This window comes from Rhinopithecus bieti, unplaced genomic scaffold (genome assembly GCF_001698545.2).
Source record: "Rhinopithecus bieti isolate Rb0 unplaced genomic scaffold, ASM169854v2 scaffold_13262, whole genome shotgun sequence".
Taxonomy (NCBI): Eukaryota; Metazoa; Chordata; class Mammalia; order Primates; family Cercopithecidae; genus Rhinopithecus; species Rhinopithecus bieti.
In genome coordinates this window covers 769,033-790,600 of record NW_016808004.1, presented here as the reverse complement: position 1 = coordinate 790,600, position 21,568 = coordinate 769,033, and the positions used below count along the sequence as shown (strand labels likewise).

The 21,568-nt window shown below is 41.2% G+C and overlaps 1 protein-coding gene across 7 annotated transcripts in view; it reads left to right on the top strand.

Moving 5' to 3' along the window:
- CHCHD3 (coiled-coil-helix-coiled-coil-helix domain containing 3) overlaps positions 1–20,850 on the top strand; it is a 302,539-nt gene extending 281,689 nt beyond the window's left edge. For all 7 annotated transcript variants that reach the window (XR_001887843.1, XM_017885073.1, XM_017885069.1 and 4 more), the window contains 2 exons: positions 9,183–9,318; positions 20,032–20,850. Coding sequence is in view for 6 of the 7 variants with exons in the window: in XM_017885073.1 (XP_017740562.1) it covers positions 9,183–9,318; positions 20,032–20,055 (160 nt within the window). In the remaining variant the exon portion in view is untranslated. The remainder of the gene's footprint in view (positions 1–9,182; positions 9,319–20,031) is intronic.
- Positions 20,851–21,568: the final 718 nt, after the last annotated feature.

Genomic DNA, 21,568 nt, shown 5'->3' with positions numbered 1-21,568 from the left:
GAGCATGTTTATTCTTTAAATCCCCAAGGCCTAAGCCATCCTGTTATTCTCTCAGTCCTTCCTCTTCTTTACCTCCATGTCCTCTCAGTTACCACATCATTCCATCCTTTCTTTCCAGTGCCTCCATTCTTGCTGGATCATTCTCTTCATCAGCTTGTTTCGTCTTTATAGCTGGGTGCTGCTTCACTGACCTCCCTGCCATGTAGTTCCACTTCCATCCATCTGATTTATTTTTACATTGGATCCAGCTTCCCAAGATGGTACCTTTATAACTTCACCCTCTCATTTAGAAAGGCCAGTGACTTTTCATCACCTGCAGGATAGACTCTAGGTGTGCTGTCTCTTGGCAGACTCTCCGTATCCCAGCCCCTCCCTCCTCAGCACTACCCCACTCTTCCAACCCTCTACTACAACCTGAGTCCCCTGAATATGCCAGACTCGATTGAGCCTGGACCTCAGCTCACCTAGATCCTCTCAAACGCCCTCTGACTCTTACAGTCCTTCACTCTGTGGGCTTTTTTAAAATCCCATCTCCTCTCTTCCTTGGAAACCCCCCAGACTACCCCTTGCCCCATACTATCCACCCACAATAGAATGGTTATGCCCTCAGAACAGGTGTAGCATATACTGTCTGTACTGTTTCCTTGACACTTTGGTTGCCTTGTGTTACTTGTGACCTTTATGAGTGTGTGTGTTTCTCCCCCAGTAAATAAGTTTCTTGGGGGAGTATTTACTATTCTCTCCCCTCCACTTTGTTCCTGCCCCTCCTTGACTGCCCCTTTCCTAGTCTCTACACAGTGGCACAGCTCTGATGTCCATGTGACATTCTTTCTGCCTTGCAGCACTGCATCCAAGGAAGTTTGGCAACATGGCCTTTTGGCCCCATTTTGGGATTTCCCTCTTCCAGTGGCAATGCCTAAGCATTCCCCTCTTCAAGTTACTGATAGTGATGGAAAACAGACAAAAGGCTTGACTCTACCCCTCCTCCCACTGCTGCTTCTGCTGCTCTTCATTTTTAGCACTCTGACACTTAAAGGGCAAATCAGTATGGATCATTTTTTTTCTTCACTTGTCCCTAAAATAAATACATTTGCAATTCTTTCAGTTAAGGGAGCCAGACACATTCCTTCCAGTGTATATCTGGTATTTGGATCTTGCTTTTAAAGTGTAGTGGGAAAAAGCATATCACGTAAAGTAATGCAACACGCTCTCTCACCACATACTTAAATTTTGGTCTTAACCTAGTTTTTTAGAATGTGTCACAGCCCTCATTGAGATATGTGACAGTTTTGAAATTTTTAAAATTAAACTGTTCTTGACTTCTCTTGATATTAAAAGCACTCTCTTAAATTTGATCACAGCAGGGAAGAGGTAGGGGTACTGGGATGTATTTTTATGCATGGACGACTCAAATGGAATTTCACGAAACTTTGCACCACCCAAGTCACCCCTGAGCTGAGAAGGAACATACAAAATTCATCCCAAAGGGCAATTCTTTGTGAAAATTATAAGCACCTAAAAATAGAAGCTTCACATGCATGCGTGCCCACTTTTATTTCTGCACAGAAAGCTGCCTGCATGCTACTCAACAGTAAGAGTCTGTGATTCTAAGCGATTCTACTAGATTGAGGAAAGTGATATAAGAAGGCCCATGAAGTAAATATTTCTCCAAATAGGGAAGGATTGTTTCTGGGAGGGTATGTTTGATGTTCCCTTCAATTTTCTCATTAAGTCTTAGGTTGATCCTTAGTATCCTTTGTCAGAAAAACCTGGTAGATTGCCAAGCCTGGTGCCCTGTCCCTTGGCTACACTGGGGACTCGCGTGTTGGCTATTTCCAGTTATCCATCTTCTAAACGTGAGGTTTTCTGCAGGAAAAATGGGTGATAAAGGGAGTACCACCCCTTCAAGAACTTGAAATTAAAGTTATCTTCGAAGACAGATGTCATAGTTTGCTTTAGTTCCCAGCCTTAGACTCCCCATTTCTCTCCCTCGTCCTTCCCATTGAATGGGTTGCTGTGTCCAGCCAGTCCCTCTGTTTTTTCTCCACCTGCATGAATCTGGCTGGGCACAGCAACCCACCACTAGGAAGGGTGGATTCCTTCCCTTTCTCCTCTAATTCCAGTAGATTATTTTGCTTCCTAATATCTTTCTGCTTTCCTCAACGTATCCCAGTTCCTCCTGTCTTCCTTCTGTTGTGGGAGTGACTGAATAGATAAAAGAATAAATGAACCAACCAATCCTCATGTTTTTAATCCTAAGACCAATTTTGATGAACATTCCAAAGTAGCATCATGAGGGATTAGAAATAACTCACAAAGCCTCAGGGGTGTCAGCATAAGTAGAATATATTATATAGATATTTAAGAAAATAGTTATTTAAGGAAAAATCTATGGTGCATTGTATATGGCTCATGATGAACATATTTCTATTATGTAATTCAACAGTTGTTTTACGAAGTCAGGAGAGAGTAAATGCCATGCCTTTCTTTAATAACACTAATAATAACAACGCTTTTCTTGACCCTGAAATCTAGTTGAGATATTCAAATAAAAAAGTTTGACCTGTGTTAAGATTACTTGGTCTCATTCACACATTGATATATCCTTTGGAGATTTGGATTTAACATTTTCATTCCAATACCTGTGGATCTTTTGAAAGGACAAAGAGAATAATCTTCAAATTTGCAATTCTTACAACCAAGGGCTACTTCTATGGACTGTGATTTTATACTGTTCCCACTACATGTATGCTAGGAGGTAGTTCTACCCAGAAGACTTTATATAACTGCTGCTAAAAAACTGCATTGTTAACCCACTAGTGCCTGTTTCTATTACAGCATTATTATTTGACATTTATTAAGCAATAACAATATTTCAAGTATTGTTAAGAAAGAAAGGGAGGGAGGGATGGCTTATAGCTCTTTAAATAAAGGCTCCCCACCCAGACAAAAGTGCAGTTTGTTAGCTGTAGAATTTTGCCTGTTGAGAAGACTTTGTAGGCTTGAGAAAATAGCATCTCATGAGTACGTGATTGTTCTAAATTATATGTGATCTGGAAGTTTGTTTGGGGTCCTTCCAGATTGAGTTCATGTTGCCATCAGTTATGTTGAGTCCCCAAACTCTAAACAATTATTGCCTCTCAGTCCTGGTATCTTCTAAGTAAGAATTAAGTAAAAATTTTATCTCCCTTTTTGGAGATAAGTCAAGAACACCAAGATATGGTGGAAAGTAAAAATTAGCCAATGGCTTATTTCTTCCACCTCATACCAAATGCCTGACTTCCCAAATCCTTCCACCTGTTAAACAGCTAAACAAAACTTGGGGACCCTCATTCTTTGGAGACCCAATTTCCTAAGTTCAGACCCCAATGAGGAATAGGAACTCTCCAGCTCTTCAGTTGTGCTGGGTCAGCCTATATAGTGGGATCCAACTCAGGGTTTGGTGCAGTTGGCAAGATCCCACGAGGGTTTTCTGTGAAGGGTAGAATGAGAGCTGCATCTTGAGAAGAAACCAGGCAGCAGGGGAGTCCCATCGTGTCAGGGTGTGTTACTCTCCCCTGAGCACCACAGAGAAGCCCCAACCTCTACCAGCTGTCATGTGGCCACATGTCGTTAAATTCCTGCTCTCCTAGGTTTTTCCACCCTGCCCCCCATCATTTCCAAGGACCCAATATTATTGAATAAGAAAAACACATTGCAAAATTGAAAAGTTGTTTACTCACCTTATGTTTTGGTGTGTTTGTATCCATCTGTTTAGGGTGTATGAGGCCTATTGGCATAAGAACTCTGTATCTGTGTGTATAGAGTACTGTGTTGCTCATTTTAGCAGGGTTAGGTGGCCAGAGGTCCTCTCTTTTGGATTTTCTTGGGTTTAGGGCTTTTACTCAGAGTCCTAACACTGGAGTGGAAGGCTAGCAGTGCTTTCCCCTCCTGCCCTCCAGGTCACACTCTCCCTGTGGATCCAGACTGTGGAATTGTGAACCTGACATCTTTTTCCAAAGTTAACAGTGGATTAAAATTAAAATGTTAAACCTTAAAGTATTTTCTGATACATACTATTCTTTCAAACCTTGGGTTTACAGGATAGAATTTTATATGCTCTGTTTTCTAGCTAGCCAAAGCTAACCTTTTCTTTTAAAGCCCAAGCTGAAGCTATTTGATTAAATAGTATGGCCCTCATTACAGGTCATGGTCTGCTGTCAGTGTGACTGGTTTGTTGAGCTAAGTGCTGAACTAGGTGATGTCCAGGTCAGCATTCCTTTCTGTGGTAACAGTGGAGGCTGCTTGGCATTTTGTGTTGTGATGGTAGAAAACGTATAAGTTAACATTCATCATGTTGGTAATCAAAAGAAATTGTATCTCAAATTGTATATGAAAACAAATGGAAACAAAGCAGGCAGCTTTTGGAGCTGTTTGGACCACTTTAGAGAGGGCCCTCTAAAGTGTAATTGTGGAAATTTGATTATAGCTCAAATGGAAATATCATTAATAAAAGGGTTAGCAGTTATTAAGAATGTCAGAAAAGCTTAAAATTGAATTTTTCAGATCTTGCATTGTTAGAGGCTATTTACATTTTACTCGGAAAACAAATATTAGGATATTTAGATTTAAGGTAAAATTAAAAGGTTAATATAGTACATTTCAGATAAATATTTTCTTTATATTGCATTTTACAATAGATTAATTATAAGTGATAAGAGAAACAGAAGTGAAGGATTATATATTTTTAAATATTGGCAATGTGCCTAGTAGCTTTAGTTTTGCATTTTAAAAGAAAAGCAGAAATCCTAATCACTGGGTTTAACAGCTAATAAAAAGTTGGTAGAGAAAAAAAGAGTTTTGCATTGTGCCATAGGAACTAGACCTAAAGATTTGATTCCCTGACTCTGTTGAGTGTCTGCTTTTAGTGTAAAGTATGGTTTTATGAGACCACCTGATCCCGTGAAGGATGCATCATCACAACCTGTTAAAAAAAAAAAAACTAGAATTCTTTTAACACCAGCCATTCTCATATTCATTTTCTCTCTCCCTCCTTCTTTCCTTCTTGTTCCCTCTCTTCTCCCCCTCTCTGGTCTTTCATCATAGTATCTGTAGAACTCTCTCAGCGTACTTCTGGTTCAGGTACAGAGAAAGGATCCTTTCTTTGCATGCCTACACTCATAATGAGTGACTTCAGTGTCCTCTAGAGCCTTGGGAGTTGTGGCTGCTAACTGATTGAGTGGAGAGTGGTGTGAGGAGTGTTATCTCCATATTTTTTCCTTCTCTGAAGTTACTTTATTATCCTCACCATTAACATTAGCAGAACTAAAAAGATGGGTAAGTAGTTTTCTCGCAATGTAAACGTCAGACCCACATCAAAGAAGATTCTAAGACTTGAAAGTAGAGGCAGCAGTGGAACCAACAGATAGTTTTAAAACAGATAACCAAGTGTAACTGTGTTATGGAGTCTTAAGAGGGGACTTCTGAATACTCCCTCCGCTTTGTTTTTGCTAAAAGTGTTTTTGTTTCTCTTTGATCAATTAATTTAACTTACAGGAAAGTCTCCTAAGGTAATAATCAGAAATGGGAGTAATAATTTATGTCCTTCATGTCTTTTAAGCAGTGAAAAAATAGAAACAGCCTAAATGTGTCTCTTTATTCTTTTCTGCCTTTTTCCAAAGTTTTTATAATAGACCTGTTAGTATAATGAGAAAAAATACTTGGATATATATTTTTAGGTGCCTTTTAAGTGAATATTAACATTAAACATTAGCCAAAAAATGTTTTGCTGGTGACAGGCTACAGAATACCTACCAAAAGTGCTTCTTTTGATTTTGTTCTGGGGTCAAATCTTTGGGACTCCAGTTCTACCTTTAGTACTGTCAGCAACCCCTTGGGCCTTTGGTGCCACTGTATGGGGTAGGGAGGGCCAAAGGGAGGGCGGGCTGCTAGTGCTTATGGAAATGAGGGGAGAGGAAGGGAAGAGCAGAGTAAAAGAGTACAATAAAGAAAAGAATAGAGACGTGTGTGCATATGGTAGGATCCATGAAAGGTTCCCAGTAATTTCAAGTGACCACAAAACTGAATTTTTTTTTCTTGTTTTTGTTAAATGTGTATTTTCAAAGGTTGACTCTGTTCCACCGATTTCTTCTTGCTAAACATGTTTTTGAGTAACTATTACATCTTCCCACTTCTTTATTAGTGTTTTAAGTTTTCCGTATCTGTATTTTATCCTTAACATTGTCATTCACCATTTATTTGCCTCTTCCTTACATATAAAGAAATTAACTTGTCTAATCATCCTTTGCTGCTAAGATTGAATTTTCCTTCCTAGGTATCTTGAAAGTCTGCCTTTCATTATTTTTGCCTAATAGGGGCTTTTTCCATCAGCAGGAATGAAAGCAGTCAATAAAAGTCAATTGCTGACTCTATGATTATATGGAGGGTTTACCATAATGCATATTGGAAATGTTTTTGAAACCTTTATCCTGAATGGAAGGTGCCATGGCTTGTGTTTTATGGCCTTCTAATGTTAGACAGCAATCTCATTTAGCATTTTCCCAAAGTGAAAACAGTGCATTAGGACAGTATAACAAGCTTTACAGATCAATACAGAGGCAAACCTTTACCCTTACAGATTAATCCAAGAAAATGTCCCAGTGTCTACTCCAGGAGCTGGAGGACAATTATGCTGATTTCCATTCCTCTTCCCCTCTTTCTACCATCGAATCATTAATACAGATTGAAATGTGTACAAAAAGAATATCAGAGGATGACTGCACACACACACACACACACACACACACACACATACAGAACAGACCACCAGACAGGAAATCAAGAGCCCTGGAAGTGAGTAGTATTGATTTGTGGTGATAAAAGTATATTTTGACACATTTCAAATAATAAATAACTCATGGACTTTAACTTGCATGACTAATAGCTCAACTCAGGATACATGCTTATCTACAACTTAAACTACCTCTTTCTGAGGAGTCCATAACATTAGGTGAATTATCCCATTGTGAGTAGTCTTTTTAAAGGAAAAAATATGCTGTCTTCTTTATGATGCGCAGTGTGGCTGCTCATTTTTACAGTCTTTTCCTGTATGTTAATGAGGAAGGGCTGCATATCTGGTCAGTGTTGTTCTAGCCTTCCCTCCTCACCTCCTTCCCCCTGCTTTTAAATCTGAGACACATATCAGTTGTCAACACTAGGATACAATGTAATTCCGCTTTCCTGTGAGCTATTAGTCATTAGTCATGTATTTGCTAGGTTCAGCTGATCTGATGCTTAATCATATTTTATTCGATATTTATCTAGATGCAGATCTTGCTATAATTAGTCACTTAGTGGTATCTGTGCCTATACTCTTTGAAGCACGATTGATTCCTTTTAAATCCTGATGTTCATGGTAAAGGATTAGGGAAATCTGTGTCCAGAAAAATTCAAACTCCGGGGATTCTATTTAAATTCTGTTCTTAGGTATTTGACAAAGCAGTAAGGTAATGAATGAAAAGTAAAAGTGATGTTATAGAAAATTGTTGAAACTTTTTTTTTTTCTCTGTATGTCTGTGTTCTTTAGAGGGTAGTAGGAAGTCAGGGAACTGCCAACATGCTTTGCGTTTCTATTCTAGCAAAATAGATATTAGCTTAGTGTACTGGATAAAAGGACTGAGGAGACAAATCGTCACCCAGGGGTTTCTTTATTGATGAGAAATATTCCCCTTGTGTTCTCTAGGGGTTTTTTTTAAGAACCCATTAAGTTTAAAATAATGTGATTTTAAGATTACTATGGAAATAACAAATTTAAATTTCAAAAATAGAAGTGATAAGACTGGAAGCTTCTTGTATTAAAACTAATTTGAAAAAACATGAATTTCTAGATTAAAAGTAGTAATACTGTGTTTTTTTTCTCTGTATGTATTTAGTCCTTACAGTCCAAACTTCTCTGCCGTGTTAATAAGAATATTTTACCTTCATTCGTATAACTCATTTGGTTTATTATCATTTTTCAAGCGTATATTATAAGCTTTTTGGAAACATTTACATTTGGTCTCAGATATTCACAGAAGCAATCTGACTAAAATCTGAGATTTGTAATTATACGTAGCAAAATTTTAACCCAAGGGACTTTAAAATGTTTTCTTTGTACCCATTTGTATTCACTGAGTAAATGTGTTACATGACTTCTGTAGGGGTTCCCATGTCTAATAGCTGAGGTGACAAAATAAGTCACAGCCCTTGGAATTTGCATTCTAGTAAATGTAGGTTGCTAAATTGTATTAGGTTGTATGGTGTAGTCACTGTCACGTGCATGGCAAGAAAAGTGAATACAGAACCAATGGGGTCACCATAAAGGGAATGATAGACTGTACCGGGGTTGGGGGGGTGGAGAGCTAATGAACCTGACACTTGAGTGAAGTATCAAAGGATGAGTAGGTTTTCTCCAGATATATAGGCATAGGTGGGAGTTTGGGTGTAGAGCATTTCCAGAAGCAAGAGCAGCGTGAGCTTAGACCTGAAGAGAAGTGTGAGAACCAAACCCTGAACTGGGTTTGTCCAGGCTTCAGCTGTGTGCAGGGTGGGGGGGTGAAGGCAACAGGGTAGGCAGGAACCTGCTCAGGAAGGACTAGCCAGCTGGCCTTGTATTTTGTGTAGAAAGTGCTGGGGAAAGAGACTGTCTTCGATTTTCTATTGGAAAGAACCCTCTGGAAGGTGTGTACGGGCAGGCGAAGAGGGTATCAAAGCTGAGAGACCAGCTGGGAGGTCATTTATTGAGTCCAGGATGCGTCTCACTTGGAAGCAACGGAACGACAGTGATGTGGAGCAAGAGGACCAGGCTGCAGGGATCCCCAGCTTTGTGGCCAAGTGGATATGGGAATGGAAGAGAGAACTTAGGGCTTCCAAGTTTCTGGCATGTTTGATACGGTTTCGGTTTGGAAGGGACGGTTATATTGTCCAGACTAACTCACAGCAGTGTCAGTTAATGGAACTCATTTCTTAGAATTTATTTACCCTTTGTTATTTTTATCATGGGAAAAATTTAGCTATCTTTAAAGTTTAAGGAAAATTCTTTCTCTTAAACTTTTTTCTACATTTGCAACCTCTGCGTCTTACTGTACGTTTTATGTGTTCTTTAACCTTGATTGTTATTCTGAATGAAGACCATTGGTCTCAGCGGTCCCTGTGTTTGTTTTCAGGCGATATGAGTCTCATCCAGTCTGTGCTGATCTGCAAGCCAAAATTCTTCAGTGTTACCGTGAGAACACCCACCAGACCCTCAAATGCTCCTCTCTGGCCACCCAGTATATGCACTGTGTCAATCATGCCAAACAGGTAGGTGTGCCAGCAGGCCAGTGGGGGCACTGGGCAAATCGAAAACTGGATGACCTGGGGCAGTGGTAAGGACTAAGTGGGCCACTGTGTGTGAAAAGGCTTTCTAAGCCCTAGTCATCATCATCAAGAATTACTGTAATGAGTTAATTAGGGCATAACTTCTGTCCGATCATTGTCAAAGAGCCCATATCTTCCTTGCGTTCAACTCATTTACTTGCAGAAAAAAAGGATTCTACCAAGATTATACTTTTCACCACTTGCCCTGAACTTTTGTCTTCTGATAATAATGTTCTCAAGGTCATTCCTCATACTTTGAGGCCAATATTTAGAGCCAATGAAGAGGATACAAATTAAGAGCTGGCACCTTTGGGCCCATAAGCAGCAGGTAGTCAGGCAGAGGGCCAGGTTAAAAAAAAAAACTCCACCGTTCAGTCACTGTCCAACCCTTCCACCAGTTTGACAGAGTCCACTTAATTGGACAGGGAAAGGGAAACCAGAGATAGCATTTAAAAAAGAATTTCCACTGCTTTTATAGACCATAGCCATATTCTTCTCTTGACCCTTCATATCAGAATAATACGATGTTCACAGCACGTGCATTTTCTCTAATTTATGTACTTTAGAAAGCTAATGATAAACCCTGAAGCAAATTATCAATTCTGGCAGGTCACATAATTGCCTATCATTTAACCAATTTAACAGTTGGATATAGGTTGTTCTGAGAGGCGGAAATTGTTGGAAACCTTGATTCCTTCTGCTGACAAACTCCATAGATTTGACCTTCTAACCCAAGTAAATCTAGTGTTTGAGTTACACAGCATGCCTTTCTGCAGTCTAATTTGCTGTAGTTATAATAATACCACTTGGTGTAAAATTTTTATACTCTACAAATATCCGATGGGAGGGTTAGTATTGTCTGGATAGCTGGAAAATAACAGTAACATTGGTGGAAAAAAGTATAATCAATATTTATTAAAAGCCTGTGTTGTCCTTAAAAACCTAGTGGCTGGCAACTTTTTTCTGTTTCTTGCTTGTAGCATAACTCTTAGTAGCATGCCAGGAATCCTTTTCTTTAAAGGTCTTTGGTAGAGGTAATGTTGCTAATGTTAAGTTAGTACATTTTATTTGTCAAAAACAGCTTCTGATATGCTCTTGATAAATCCCCGCCTTCGATATGAATACAAACTGAAGGACTTGGGACTTGTAGGTTGATTCATGGATTTTTCTAACTTGATAATAGTGCCTTATTGAGGTGGTGGCCAGTGGAAAAGTGTGGCTGTGACAAAGTATATGTTTCAATGCTAGTCTCTAACATACGTGCCTGTTTGTACCATGTGATTTGTAACATTACCACAGTGACAGCTGCAGGGGCATTGGGAGTGCTGACCCCATCCTGCCTGTCTGGGTTGTGTTGGATTATCTTCACATAGTCCTGTGACATCAATGGTATATATTTATAGGATAAAGCAAAGTTAACTTATGACAAAATCAAATACGCCACATGGCGCGATAGCGAGTTTGAATCTGGCAGACCTGAGTTTGTACCCTGTCCTTTTACTAGCTCTGTGACCTTGGGCTTGAGTTTTCTCATCTGTAAATTGGGGTAATGTTGTGAGGATTACCTTTATATAAAGTATTCAGTAAATCTTATTTTTCCCCTTCTTTCCTCAGTTGCATTATTGTGCGGAAATTTACTAAACAGGTCAGCCAAAAGCATCAAATTATTATTAATGATTTCAAAAGAGACCCTCTTTCTCCCCCCTCACTCTCCAGTCTGTTATTTTCAGCTAGTATGTTTGGAGTATCTATTGTTGTCATGGCTCTTGTATTCAGTTATTAGGAGGTGTATAATACAAGTTAGTATTAAAAAGATAGAAGCCGTCAAACCTTTTTTCATAAGATGGGCAACATTGAAATGGACAAGAACCAAGAAGCTGCACTGCCTCACATTTCTGCAGTAGTTAGGAGTGCAGGGTCATTTCACATCCGTTCTTTTACTTGTTTTCTTATGACAACCTGAGATGTAAATAGAGATGGTTTTATTTTCACCATTTTCCAGTTGAGAGCATTGAAACTCAGGGAAGTCACAATAGTAAATTACAGCTAGACCAAGATGTACCTTGCCATAAAAACAAAAAATTTCAAAATACGTAAGTGGTGTTTGGTTTTTGAGTGGGTAAGTTTGTGAAGGGGCATCCATCCATCATCCACTAATACAGAAATAAGTCAGTGAGGGAAAGTAAGAGCGGAAGCAATAAAGGGAGGACACAGAACATGGAAGATCTAACAAGCGGGGGACAGAGTCTGAAGGTCACACGTGGGGAGTGGGTTGATGAAGCCCGTGATGAAAGGGGCAACTTGGCACTGGCCCATTTTAAGATCATGCCACAGTGGCCAGAAGGAGCTTCTGTCAGTGTTTCACAAGCAGTTACTTTCCCTCCAATACCAGGTTGTCCTTTTGCTCCTTGTGAATTTAGCCTAACCTCGTGACCCCAGCTGTGCCCCTGTTGTTTGAAGAGACTCCAGCAAGATACATGGTCCCTACTGCCTGTTTTAGCAGTTCCTCATAGGCCAACTTCTTATATTTCCTTGTTATATTTCCTGTTAAATCCAGACAACAAGCTGGACATGCTAAACATGGAAAATACTGCACATGATAACAAGCCATTAGGCTGTGTTGCCCATATCTCAGACAGTGCAAGGGTTTTCCCCATGGAATAATTCCAATGGCTAAGTCCACTCTACTTGTAAATAACTCATAAGATTGGCCTTTCACGGGTTCCCTGGGGCATTGTTCTAGAGACTAATAGGTTTTACTGATGGGAAAATTTCCAGATATTCCTTAGCCTTAGTCTTCCTCTCTGCTTATTTATCCACTTACTCACATCCGTGTTTCTTCAGCTGTTCTTCAACAATTTCTCATGGGTTGACATGAGACATTTAGACTATTATTTCTTGTGTATTAAGTTATGTGCTCTTCCTGAGTGTAAAGAGATATTAAATAGCTCTAATTATTACTTCTAAGACTTAAAAGCTACCGGCTGGCTGGCTATATGAGATACAGCATTTACAAATGAAGGAGCACATCGATTGAACATACTTCTGTGTCTTTTATGTCTCGTATCTGCTTAGCCTCATAACTTTCTCAAGCTCGGCAAGATTGGATTACCTCTTCTTACCTTTGATGCCAGGTTCCCATTCTATCTTACTACACCTACCTTACAGGAGAAATGGAAAGGAGTGGGAATGAGAAGCCAATCGTATTTGCTCACGGGTAGACCAAAATGTGCCCAACTTCTGTTTTTTGAAAAAGGGGAAGGGTGTCGAAAGGGTTTGCTGTAAGACCTGCATTACCTCTGGGACCATTCCCTGGGACATACCACTTCTCTGCTATTTACTTGCAGAATTGGACTACATTGGGAGTCGCTAGTCTAAGCATTTCAGCTTTTTCCCAGCCCTGCTGCTATTGACAGAAAAGTGCAGAAGCTGGCTGGACCCTTATGGCACATTCTATGTTCACTGGGAGGGTGGGGTTTATAGGAAATGCTGTTGCTGCCATCCTAATCTAATTATGGTGAGTTGAACTTCAGTTGCTTTGATAAATTGAAGGTTTGAACCAGGCAATTCATGAGGGCCATCTAGCTCTGTTATTCTAGGTCTGATTCTACCTTCATGTATAGAGAGCAAAAGGTGGTGTGCATAAGCATGCCTGTTCATAGGCGCACTCAGATGAAGAGACATGGCTCATGTGGTACAAGCAACACATCTCCTTTTGAGACCTCCAGTATTTGTGCCTTCGCCTCTTAAATCTTGCTGTCCATCTTTAACGTTCACTTGGGAAGAACACTTGCATTTCTGATGGGTCTGCTGCCGCCTGGCCTCCCACTGCTACATCTTTCTTTGAGGTTCACATTCCTGACAGCCCTGGGGAAGCCAAGGTGGCAGAAAGAACTGGGAGGGAATAGAAACAGTTTCACAGTTTCTCCAAAGTCAGTGAAGTGAAAAACAGCTGTCTCTGCGCTGGCTGGCAGAATGTAGCCTGCCGGCTAATAAAGGCCATTAGAAAATGCAGGCTCCCTCCAGCCAGTCGTAAGCCTCCCCTGGATTGTGATGCCTTTCATCCTGTGAAGTACCATGGGAAGTGAGGGATTCTGAAAACAGAGCAGGAAGCCAGGAACCTGGAGCCTGTCAACCAAGGGCAAACTGGGACCAGAAGCAAGGACCAACCCCAGGAGATGCCCAAGGGACAGAGGTCAGTGTGGGACCTGAAGTTAGATGATGAGTCCATCAGGGGTCCCCCAGACCATAGCAGAAGTTCAGTCAGTAAGCAGGCAGTGGGGCAGTAGCCACGCAAACAGGTAGCTCAGCTCACAATAAGGACGTCTTGTAAATGAGACTACCCCACCTCAGACCTACATGCTTCCTGCTGATCTCTTTGGAGAGATCAGAAAGGAACCTGGCCGCAGTGAGGAATACGGGGTCAGGACCCAGTAAATGAGCTAGATCCTAATATGACAGCTCTCCAACTTAAGGCTAGTGGACCCCGTTGTCTCGTTTCTAAAATATCATTAACATCTCCAGTATTTGGTTGGCTTCCTAAGTCAAAGCCTCAAGATCAGTGCATATGGAGGAATTTGCCCTGGCACAATTTCTGTCCGCCTTCTGAAGGACAATGCATTTCATCTCCCCTGTGAACTGTATTTATATTAGACCAGGATTCAGTGCTCCTAAGTCTGTGACATATTTTGAGTATGAAGGGGTCCTGAAAACATAGTAGTAGCTTTTGCTTAAAAATCAAGGTTCTTGAAAGAAAAACCTATTGCCAGAGCAAGCTGTATGTTATCATTGTTTTCAGATGAACTCTCCATTAGATGCAAATGATTTAATAGACTTATAGGCTGTTGGAGCTAAAAGGAGCCTAGAGATCATGTAACCCAGCCTCATTTTTTCATGTGCAAAAACTAGCTTCCAGAGAATTTAAATGATCTATAGAAGGGCAGAACCCAGACCAAACAACCCACTCTTAAATTCAAAACCGGGGTATTTTTCCTGTCATGTCAGATCTCACATGTGGGTGAGCATCAGAATCCCCTGAGGGGTTTTTTAAAATGTACCCACCCAATCCCCATCCCTGGCGATTCTGATTCAGAAGGTCTGGGGTGAGGCCTGGGCATCTGAACTCTGACCAAATTTTCCAGAAGACTCTGTACCCAAAGTTTGAAAACGATTGCTCTTAGAGCCATTGGCCCAAATTGCACTGAAGGTCTTTGACCTCTCAGAGGTCCTGCCAAGTCCTTGTTTTCCGTCTTTTGGGAGATGGGGAGCTGTGACTCCCTACAGGTCAAAGCTACCTGGCAGAGGTCTCATCAGACCAACCCTAGGAATGAATCTTTAGCCTTAGGAGCAAATTGGAAGATGACATGGGAAGAGGATGGAAGCCTTGAAAAGAGATCTTCTTCCCCTCTTCCCTTGCTTCCATTGAAACGGTAGGTGACCCCAGTCCCCTGACCAGCTCACAGCTATGACCAGACCCTCCCTTGGTTCTGCTGCTCCCAGTCACCCTGCCTGGGTCCCCCCGATGTACACAGTGGCCACTTTCAGAGAGCACGAAGATAATCAAGAAGGTTAACTTTCTGGGAAGCCCTCCAGGAGCATGTTTTTATTGTGTTCGAAAGCTGCTTTATCATCATCACCTGATGACATTTATTAATTGCCCAGCTGGGATGCTGGTACACAGGGTGACTGATGCGTGGGTATTTCATAATAGATTTCCCATCTTTTGGTAGGGCAGCCCTTTGAATTTAGAGTCAGATCAAAGCAAACAAAATTCCAAACTTTAAATTTCTTACCCCAGCCTGTTCCATCATAGGAATCCTTTTCTAAACCACTTTCCGAGAGTAATCGTTGCTTTGTGACATTTTCTCTTTTTTTAAATCTGAGTTTAATAGAAGAAATACAACCATGGTAATAGATTTTCATTTCTCTAGGTATTTCTTTTCTCGTGCTCGTCCTTCAAGAGTTAGAACTGCAGTACGTTAGTGTTTTGTCTGTTATTGCAGCTAGCTGTATAAACAGTTAATTACTTGTAACTTAATTTGAATATTATACAGAGCATTTGTCATAGAAGATATAAAGCAAGATCCAGGCAGAAAAAAGTTAACTTGTATTTCCTCCAAAGCAGGGGGAACAAAGAACAAACAGCTCTTGCTGCAGGGAACAGACACATATTGAAAACAAAATAAGTGAACTAATCAGATTTCCAGGTAGTGAAGAACAGTACTTGGTGCACAAGCAAAACTCGCTTTTTGCTTCCCATAAATTCAATTTATAGATGACTTTTCCTTCCTGTCTCATGCACAGTCTTCTCATTCTGTCTTTTTCCTTCAAAGCTCTAGTGTCTCCCACTCCCCACTTTTCCTGACCCTCCTTAGTGAAACTCGTATCTTGAGACCAGGTCTGCGCCAGGACACATCTCCAGTGTCATTTTTCCTTGGTTAGGTAAACCTTCCTGCTTCTCTACCCAGCTTTATGAGGCCTGAAGTCTTGGTGAGGCGCTGGGTAAGCTCATCCAGAGACAAGCACCCTGAGTGGTATCTTAAAAAACAAACCACTTTTCTCTTCGTGATGATTGGTTAGCAACCCAGGGTTGCCATCATTTCTCTTAAATTATCAACACAGCCAGTAGCTGGCATGCTGCTATGATAGTCAACTCCTCCAAGAAAGCCATGATTCAAAAATCAGTTGATGAGATTACTGCGTGACAAAAATATTTGAGGCAAGTGGTTAGGATGGTTAGGAAGGTTTTAATAAGCGGAAATGACATGCAATCTCAGGTCTCCAAGGGCACTGTTCTTATTTGTGAGCTCCGGTTGTTCCTCAGTGGCTTGAATGAGAAAAAGATGTGGGAAAAGAGCAGTGTTCTTGCCTGAACCACTCTCTTCTTTTGGTGATTTACCCAGCTGTTTATAAAAGGAGTTTCTGCAGGCCCAAATACGTGAATGATGAGCAAAAGCAAGGAATCTCTTTCCCCACATTAAGATTAAGTGTTAGCAGTTCCTTAAATGAAGGAAGCAATTTTTTATAACTTGCAAAGCTTCTCCCTCATTCTTTAGGGAATTTCCTATGTTAATTTATGCAGTGTTAAATTTATGCAGCGTTGAAATTCAGCCCAACAGCAGCTACTTACAGAACCAATAGAGAAAGTAGAAGAACCTATAAGGTGAAAGCTGAATAACACAGACCCCACCAGACCTTCAGATCCCTCCAGCCAAAAGCCCTGGGGTCTGGGTTGGAGCAGGTTTTGTTGCATAGCTGGAATATAATAATAACCCAGAATGTTTGACAGATGAATTCATCTTTTTTAAAAATCCAGCCTGCCATTGTGTTTGTTAATTCCTCAGATAGAATTGAGGTGGTTTTGTACCACCTCTGCCACCCTTTGGTAGCAAGTGAATGCGGTTTGACAAAATGTTTATAGATCAGCCCTGGTGCTTTTCTGTGGTGGTCCCACGTGTCTTCAAAGAGTCACCACAAATCAGCTGAACTGAACCACTGTGCTGTCTTTGAGGATTAGAATTTTAATACATGTAACTGGGTATTTTGTGAATGTGGTTAAAGGGGTTATTAAAATGTTATTTAGTGTCTTTATGTGAGACTGGCCTGCTCATCCTCAGACCAGCCAGGTCCCATCTTGTCCCTCTTTCTGAAAGATAGCCTAACATTCTTAGCATGATATGATTTGGTTGAAAAATTACCCATCTATATTTGGTTGAGGTTGCAGGGAGAATAGTAAAAACAATCTCTAGACTCGCGATAACACTCTAACTATTGCTTCATTAAGTTGTGGCAGCTGCAGATTATTTTGCAATATTTGAAAAGAGGTGCAATGTCATGTGGTTATCCTTATAACCCTAAGCCCAAAATTGTAGAGAGGGGCACAGCTATGTAATCTTGACCAGGCAGATGACAGCTCCAAGCTCCCATCAGTGTGTTGAAGAAAGCAGTGAACCTATAACCCCCCCCCAAATGCAAATGGCCCAGTGCCATCATTTATAAAGAGATCACTCTCTCCAGTAACTGAATTCCTTTAGATAGGCTCAGTATAGATCCGCTTTATAATGGCTTCCATTTTGTATTTAAGAAAGCATGATGTAGTGAGGTTGTCTATATACCTGGAATTCAGAGAACTTACCATCCATGTACTTGGAGAGACTCACACAGATCAGTTCACAAGCAGGCGAGCATAGCTGAGATGCTGTGATGCTGTGACCCTGCCAGGTGGTGTCTCTTACATGGTGGCTGCTCAGTGTGTTATTTTCCCAACGAACATGGGGCTCGTGCCTCATATTCCAGTGTGAGTTCTTACAGGACAACTCTGCTGAGCAGAATCTTCCACTGTACCTACTTGGTTTTTCCTGTTTTCTCTAAATGCATCTAGCTTTTTAAATTTACTTTCTGTGTGACCTAATCATTGTTTCTCTGACCACTCTGTGTGTTATGTCTAAGTTTGCCTGCCTTTATATCTTATTTTGTGTCCTATGGACATAGGCTTCTTAGAAACCTATAATGATGGACACTTTAGGATAATCTATCCACCCTTTGCTCCTGTAGCCCAATACACCGTCTTGTTTGACTTCTACTCTTTCTATTCTGTCCCCTTAATTTCAATCATTTTTAAATTTTTGACCCTAAATTGTTGTGTCTAGAGACCTTTGACCTCAGAAGGCCTGCAGCTTCCTTCTAGACATTGCCATTTTGGATGTCTCACCCAAAATTGTCTGACAAACCCAAAATTTAAGTCATCCTCCTCCTTCTCAGGATCCCACTGGCTTCCCTGTTTCTCTTGGTGACCCCATCACTGTCCTTGTCACCAAGGAGCCTCCCATACCTTGGGTGTCACCATTTCCCTTTTTCTTCCCATGTGGCTCTAGCTCTTGTTTCCGCCTTTGTCTGGTTTCTAATCTGCCTCCTCCTTGGCCTTCCTCCCTGCAGACTCTCCTCTGTTGGATCCATCATGCCGAGGATGTCAGGTTAACATTCCTAAATGCCATTCTCCTATGTAAAAGCATTCCTCAAGGTTTTCTGTGGCTAGCAGGAGATGTCTCAGCCTGGCGTCCGTCCTGGGCCCTTTCCACCCTTTCTCTTGGTCAGTCCTGCACATGTACTCTTTCTTCCAGCTAGGCCTCACCCCTCAGGATTCCGTGTGTGCTGGACTTGTTTTCTCCCTGAATCCTGGCCATTGCTTTCTCCCCTCATTCCTCCCAGTCCCACGCCAGTCCTCCCCCTGGATTCTCTCCATGGTGGAAGGTCTTTGGAGAAGCCTTCCCTGCTCGCTTCAGCTACAGGCGTGCCCTCTGTACCAGGCAGAACCATTCCTCTTGTGAACTGTGACCGTCTCTGGAAGGGGACACAGAAACTGGGAAACAAGGAAGGAAAAACTTACTTTCTACGAGATACTATTTTGTTCCTATTAAATGTTATGCTGTTTATACAATAAAATAAATTTTAGCATGTAGTTAGCAAATAAATAAAAGTTAGCAAATTATTACCTTTTATTATTGCTGAATGTTCCACCGGTGTGTGTAGTGGTTTCCCCAGTGCACTGAACTGAGTGCAGTGGTACCTGGTAGGAGCTCAGTGGAGAGCTAGGTGTGTGGATGGCTGGAAGGGTGAGTGCTGGCGGGAGGCAGGTGGGAATGAATGAACTGGAGGCAACCTCGGCCTCACCTTGCCTCTCTGGGTGGTTGCAAAACTAGAGGGGAAAGTAACACTTTTTTCTTCTTAAAGACCTCTAAAAATGGAGGCAGTATACCCCCATTTCAGCTGAGTATAGAGTTTTCATCTGAGAGTTAAGAATTCTTCCTGTCTACATCCGCATCCCCCAAATTCCCCCAAATAAATAACTAAATAGAATGCAGGGTCCGTTTCTGCAATCTGGGAATAGGTACTAATCTGTGTAGCTCTGTCCAGCCTCATGAGCACATGAACATCTGTGTTCTCCCTCTCCGGGAAGGAATCTTGTGTTTGTCTAATGAAGAGATTCTCTCTCAGAGCCTTTGGAGTTGGGGTTTGATCCCCGCACTGCCTTGGCCATAGCTTTCCCCCAGTCACTGCATCCGTCAGCTATGCTCCCAACATTTCCAAATGCCCCTACCAGGAGCACTTTTGCTTTCTATTAGAAACAGAGTCTTACTCTGTTGCCCAGGTTGGAGTGCAGTGGCATGATCATGGCTCACTGCACCCTCTGCCTCCCAGGCTCAAGGGATCCTCCCACCTCAGCCTCTCGAGTAACAGACTACAGGCACCCACCACCATGCCCAGCTAATGTTTTTGTTATTGGTAGAGATAAGAGTTTCACTGTGTTGCCCAGGCTGATTTCAAGCTCCTGGGCTCAAGTGATCTGCCCCCCTACTTGGCCTCCCAAAGTGCTGGGATCACATGCGTAATCTACCGTGCCCAGCCTTGTTGGGGTTTTCAACCCATATGGTGGTGAGAAGGGTCATTTAAAGATCATACATGATAAAGCGATGGTGTTGATTAAAGGAGCAATATTTTGAGAACAGAAAGCATATGTCTTGTTTTCTGTGTTTTTAAAGTTAGATATTTGAAAAACAATATCTATTGAAATTTGAAAAAATCATACTAAATAGTTAGTGCCATTTATTTTTTGCCCGCTCCTGGTGGTAAAACTTACGCTTTCTGTTTGTCTTTCAGAGCATGCTTGAGAAGGGAGGATAAAAACTTTCAGAACGAGCAAAACACCATCAACGTTAATTCCAGAGATGGAACATTTTTTTTCCTAGTAAGAAAATAACCCATTTGAAGAGAAGACCACTAATGAGAAGACCACTAAAGAGAGACACCAAGAATGGATTCAGCAGAATCATTTCACATTTTGAACAGCAGCAGTTTGAAGGGCCAAAACCTTGATCAGGAATCAGTCATTAAAGGACGCGCTTCAGTATTAGTAAACCCTCTTATGATGATGAAAAGAGAAGGACAGCTCTCTCCACCATTTGGTACTTTCTATTCAACTTCCACTGACCATAAAATGTTTCTCTTCTGAGCAAGCCCCATCATGTGGTGAACCTCCACCCTAACAAAGTAGGATGGGGTGGGGGGCTAAATTAATTGGAGTGGGGTGAGGAGAGGGCCAGAAAACATGGATCTGGGGGCAGCAGTGCTGGTTGGAGAGAGCCAGAAAACAGATCTGGAGGCCGCAGTGCTGGGTGGAGTTGTCAAGGCTGTGGCATGTTGGGTTTCTCGTCTCTTTCTTTTTCCTTTGATTATATAAGAGCTGTTTCATTTTAACTTATTATGCGTGATTATACAGGCAAGAAGGGACAAAAAGGAGAGAAAAGTACCTCTTTCTACTGGCAATTAATGTTTATGATTACAAGTGAGATACGGTATTTTTATCCATATTTTATCAATATGAAGGCAACCTTGGCTGATATAACCTCTATAGTGAATACTCACATCTTTACTTCACTCACTATCAATAATAAATATATTTTCTGACGAAGACTGGCATTGTAGCTCCTCATGCATTCCTTCGGCTGGGTTAGGTGGCTATGCTTACGGAAACTGAGCTGATTTATATTGTTAATAATTTGCATTTGTGCTGTACCTTTCCTCTCAAAGGCTCCAGAGCATTTCGTGGAGCCTCTGACAGGCAAGTGATGCTTATAACTTGCCTCTCAGGTAGGTAGAATTCAGGAAGATCTTTACAAATTGTGTGAACCTTCCTTTCTTTGGGATGACTTAAGTCATCCTGCCTGGGGCAAGAACTAGATTAGATAACCTTGGTTAGGACCTTCTGACCCTGCAATACTACAAAACGTTCAAAGAAAATAATTCAACCATTAGTTGTTTTTTCCTCTTTCCAATTTTTCAAAACTTCCTGATTATAACTCTCCCTTTTTTTTTTTTTTTTTTTTTTATTTACCGTGATTGGTGCTTCAACCCTGGAGTTGAGTGAGTTGGAAATAAGTAGTCACACTAAAGCGAAATGGGAAGGTTCTCTGGGGACATAGGAATACCAGTGCTCTGTGATATCCTTTAAGTGTCTTTTGTCATGTAGGATTTTTATTTTATTACCAAGCAAGTAAATTTAGCAAAAGAAGACAGAATCTGTATCCTTAATCTGTGTTCACATTCTGGCTCTGCTGTGGAATTCAGCCAAGTCACCCAACACTTCTTCAACTGTGAAAAGGGGGCAAACAGAAGAACTAACTTTTAGGCTTACAGT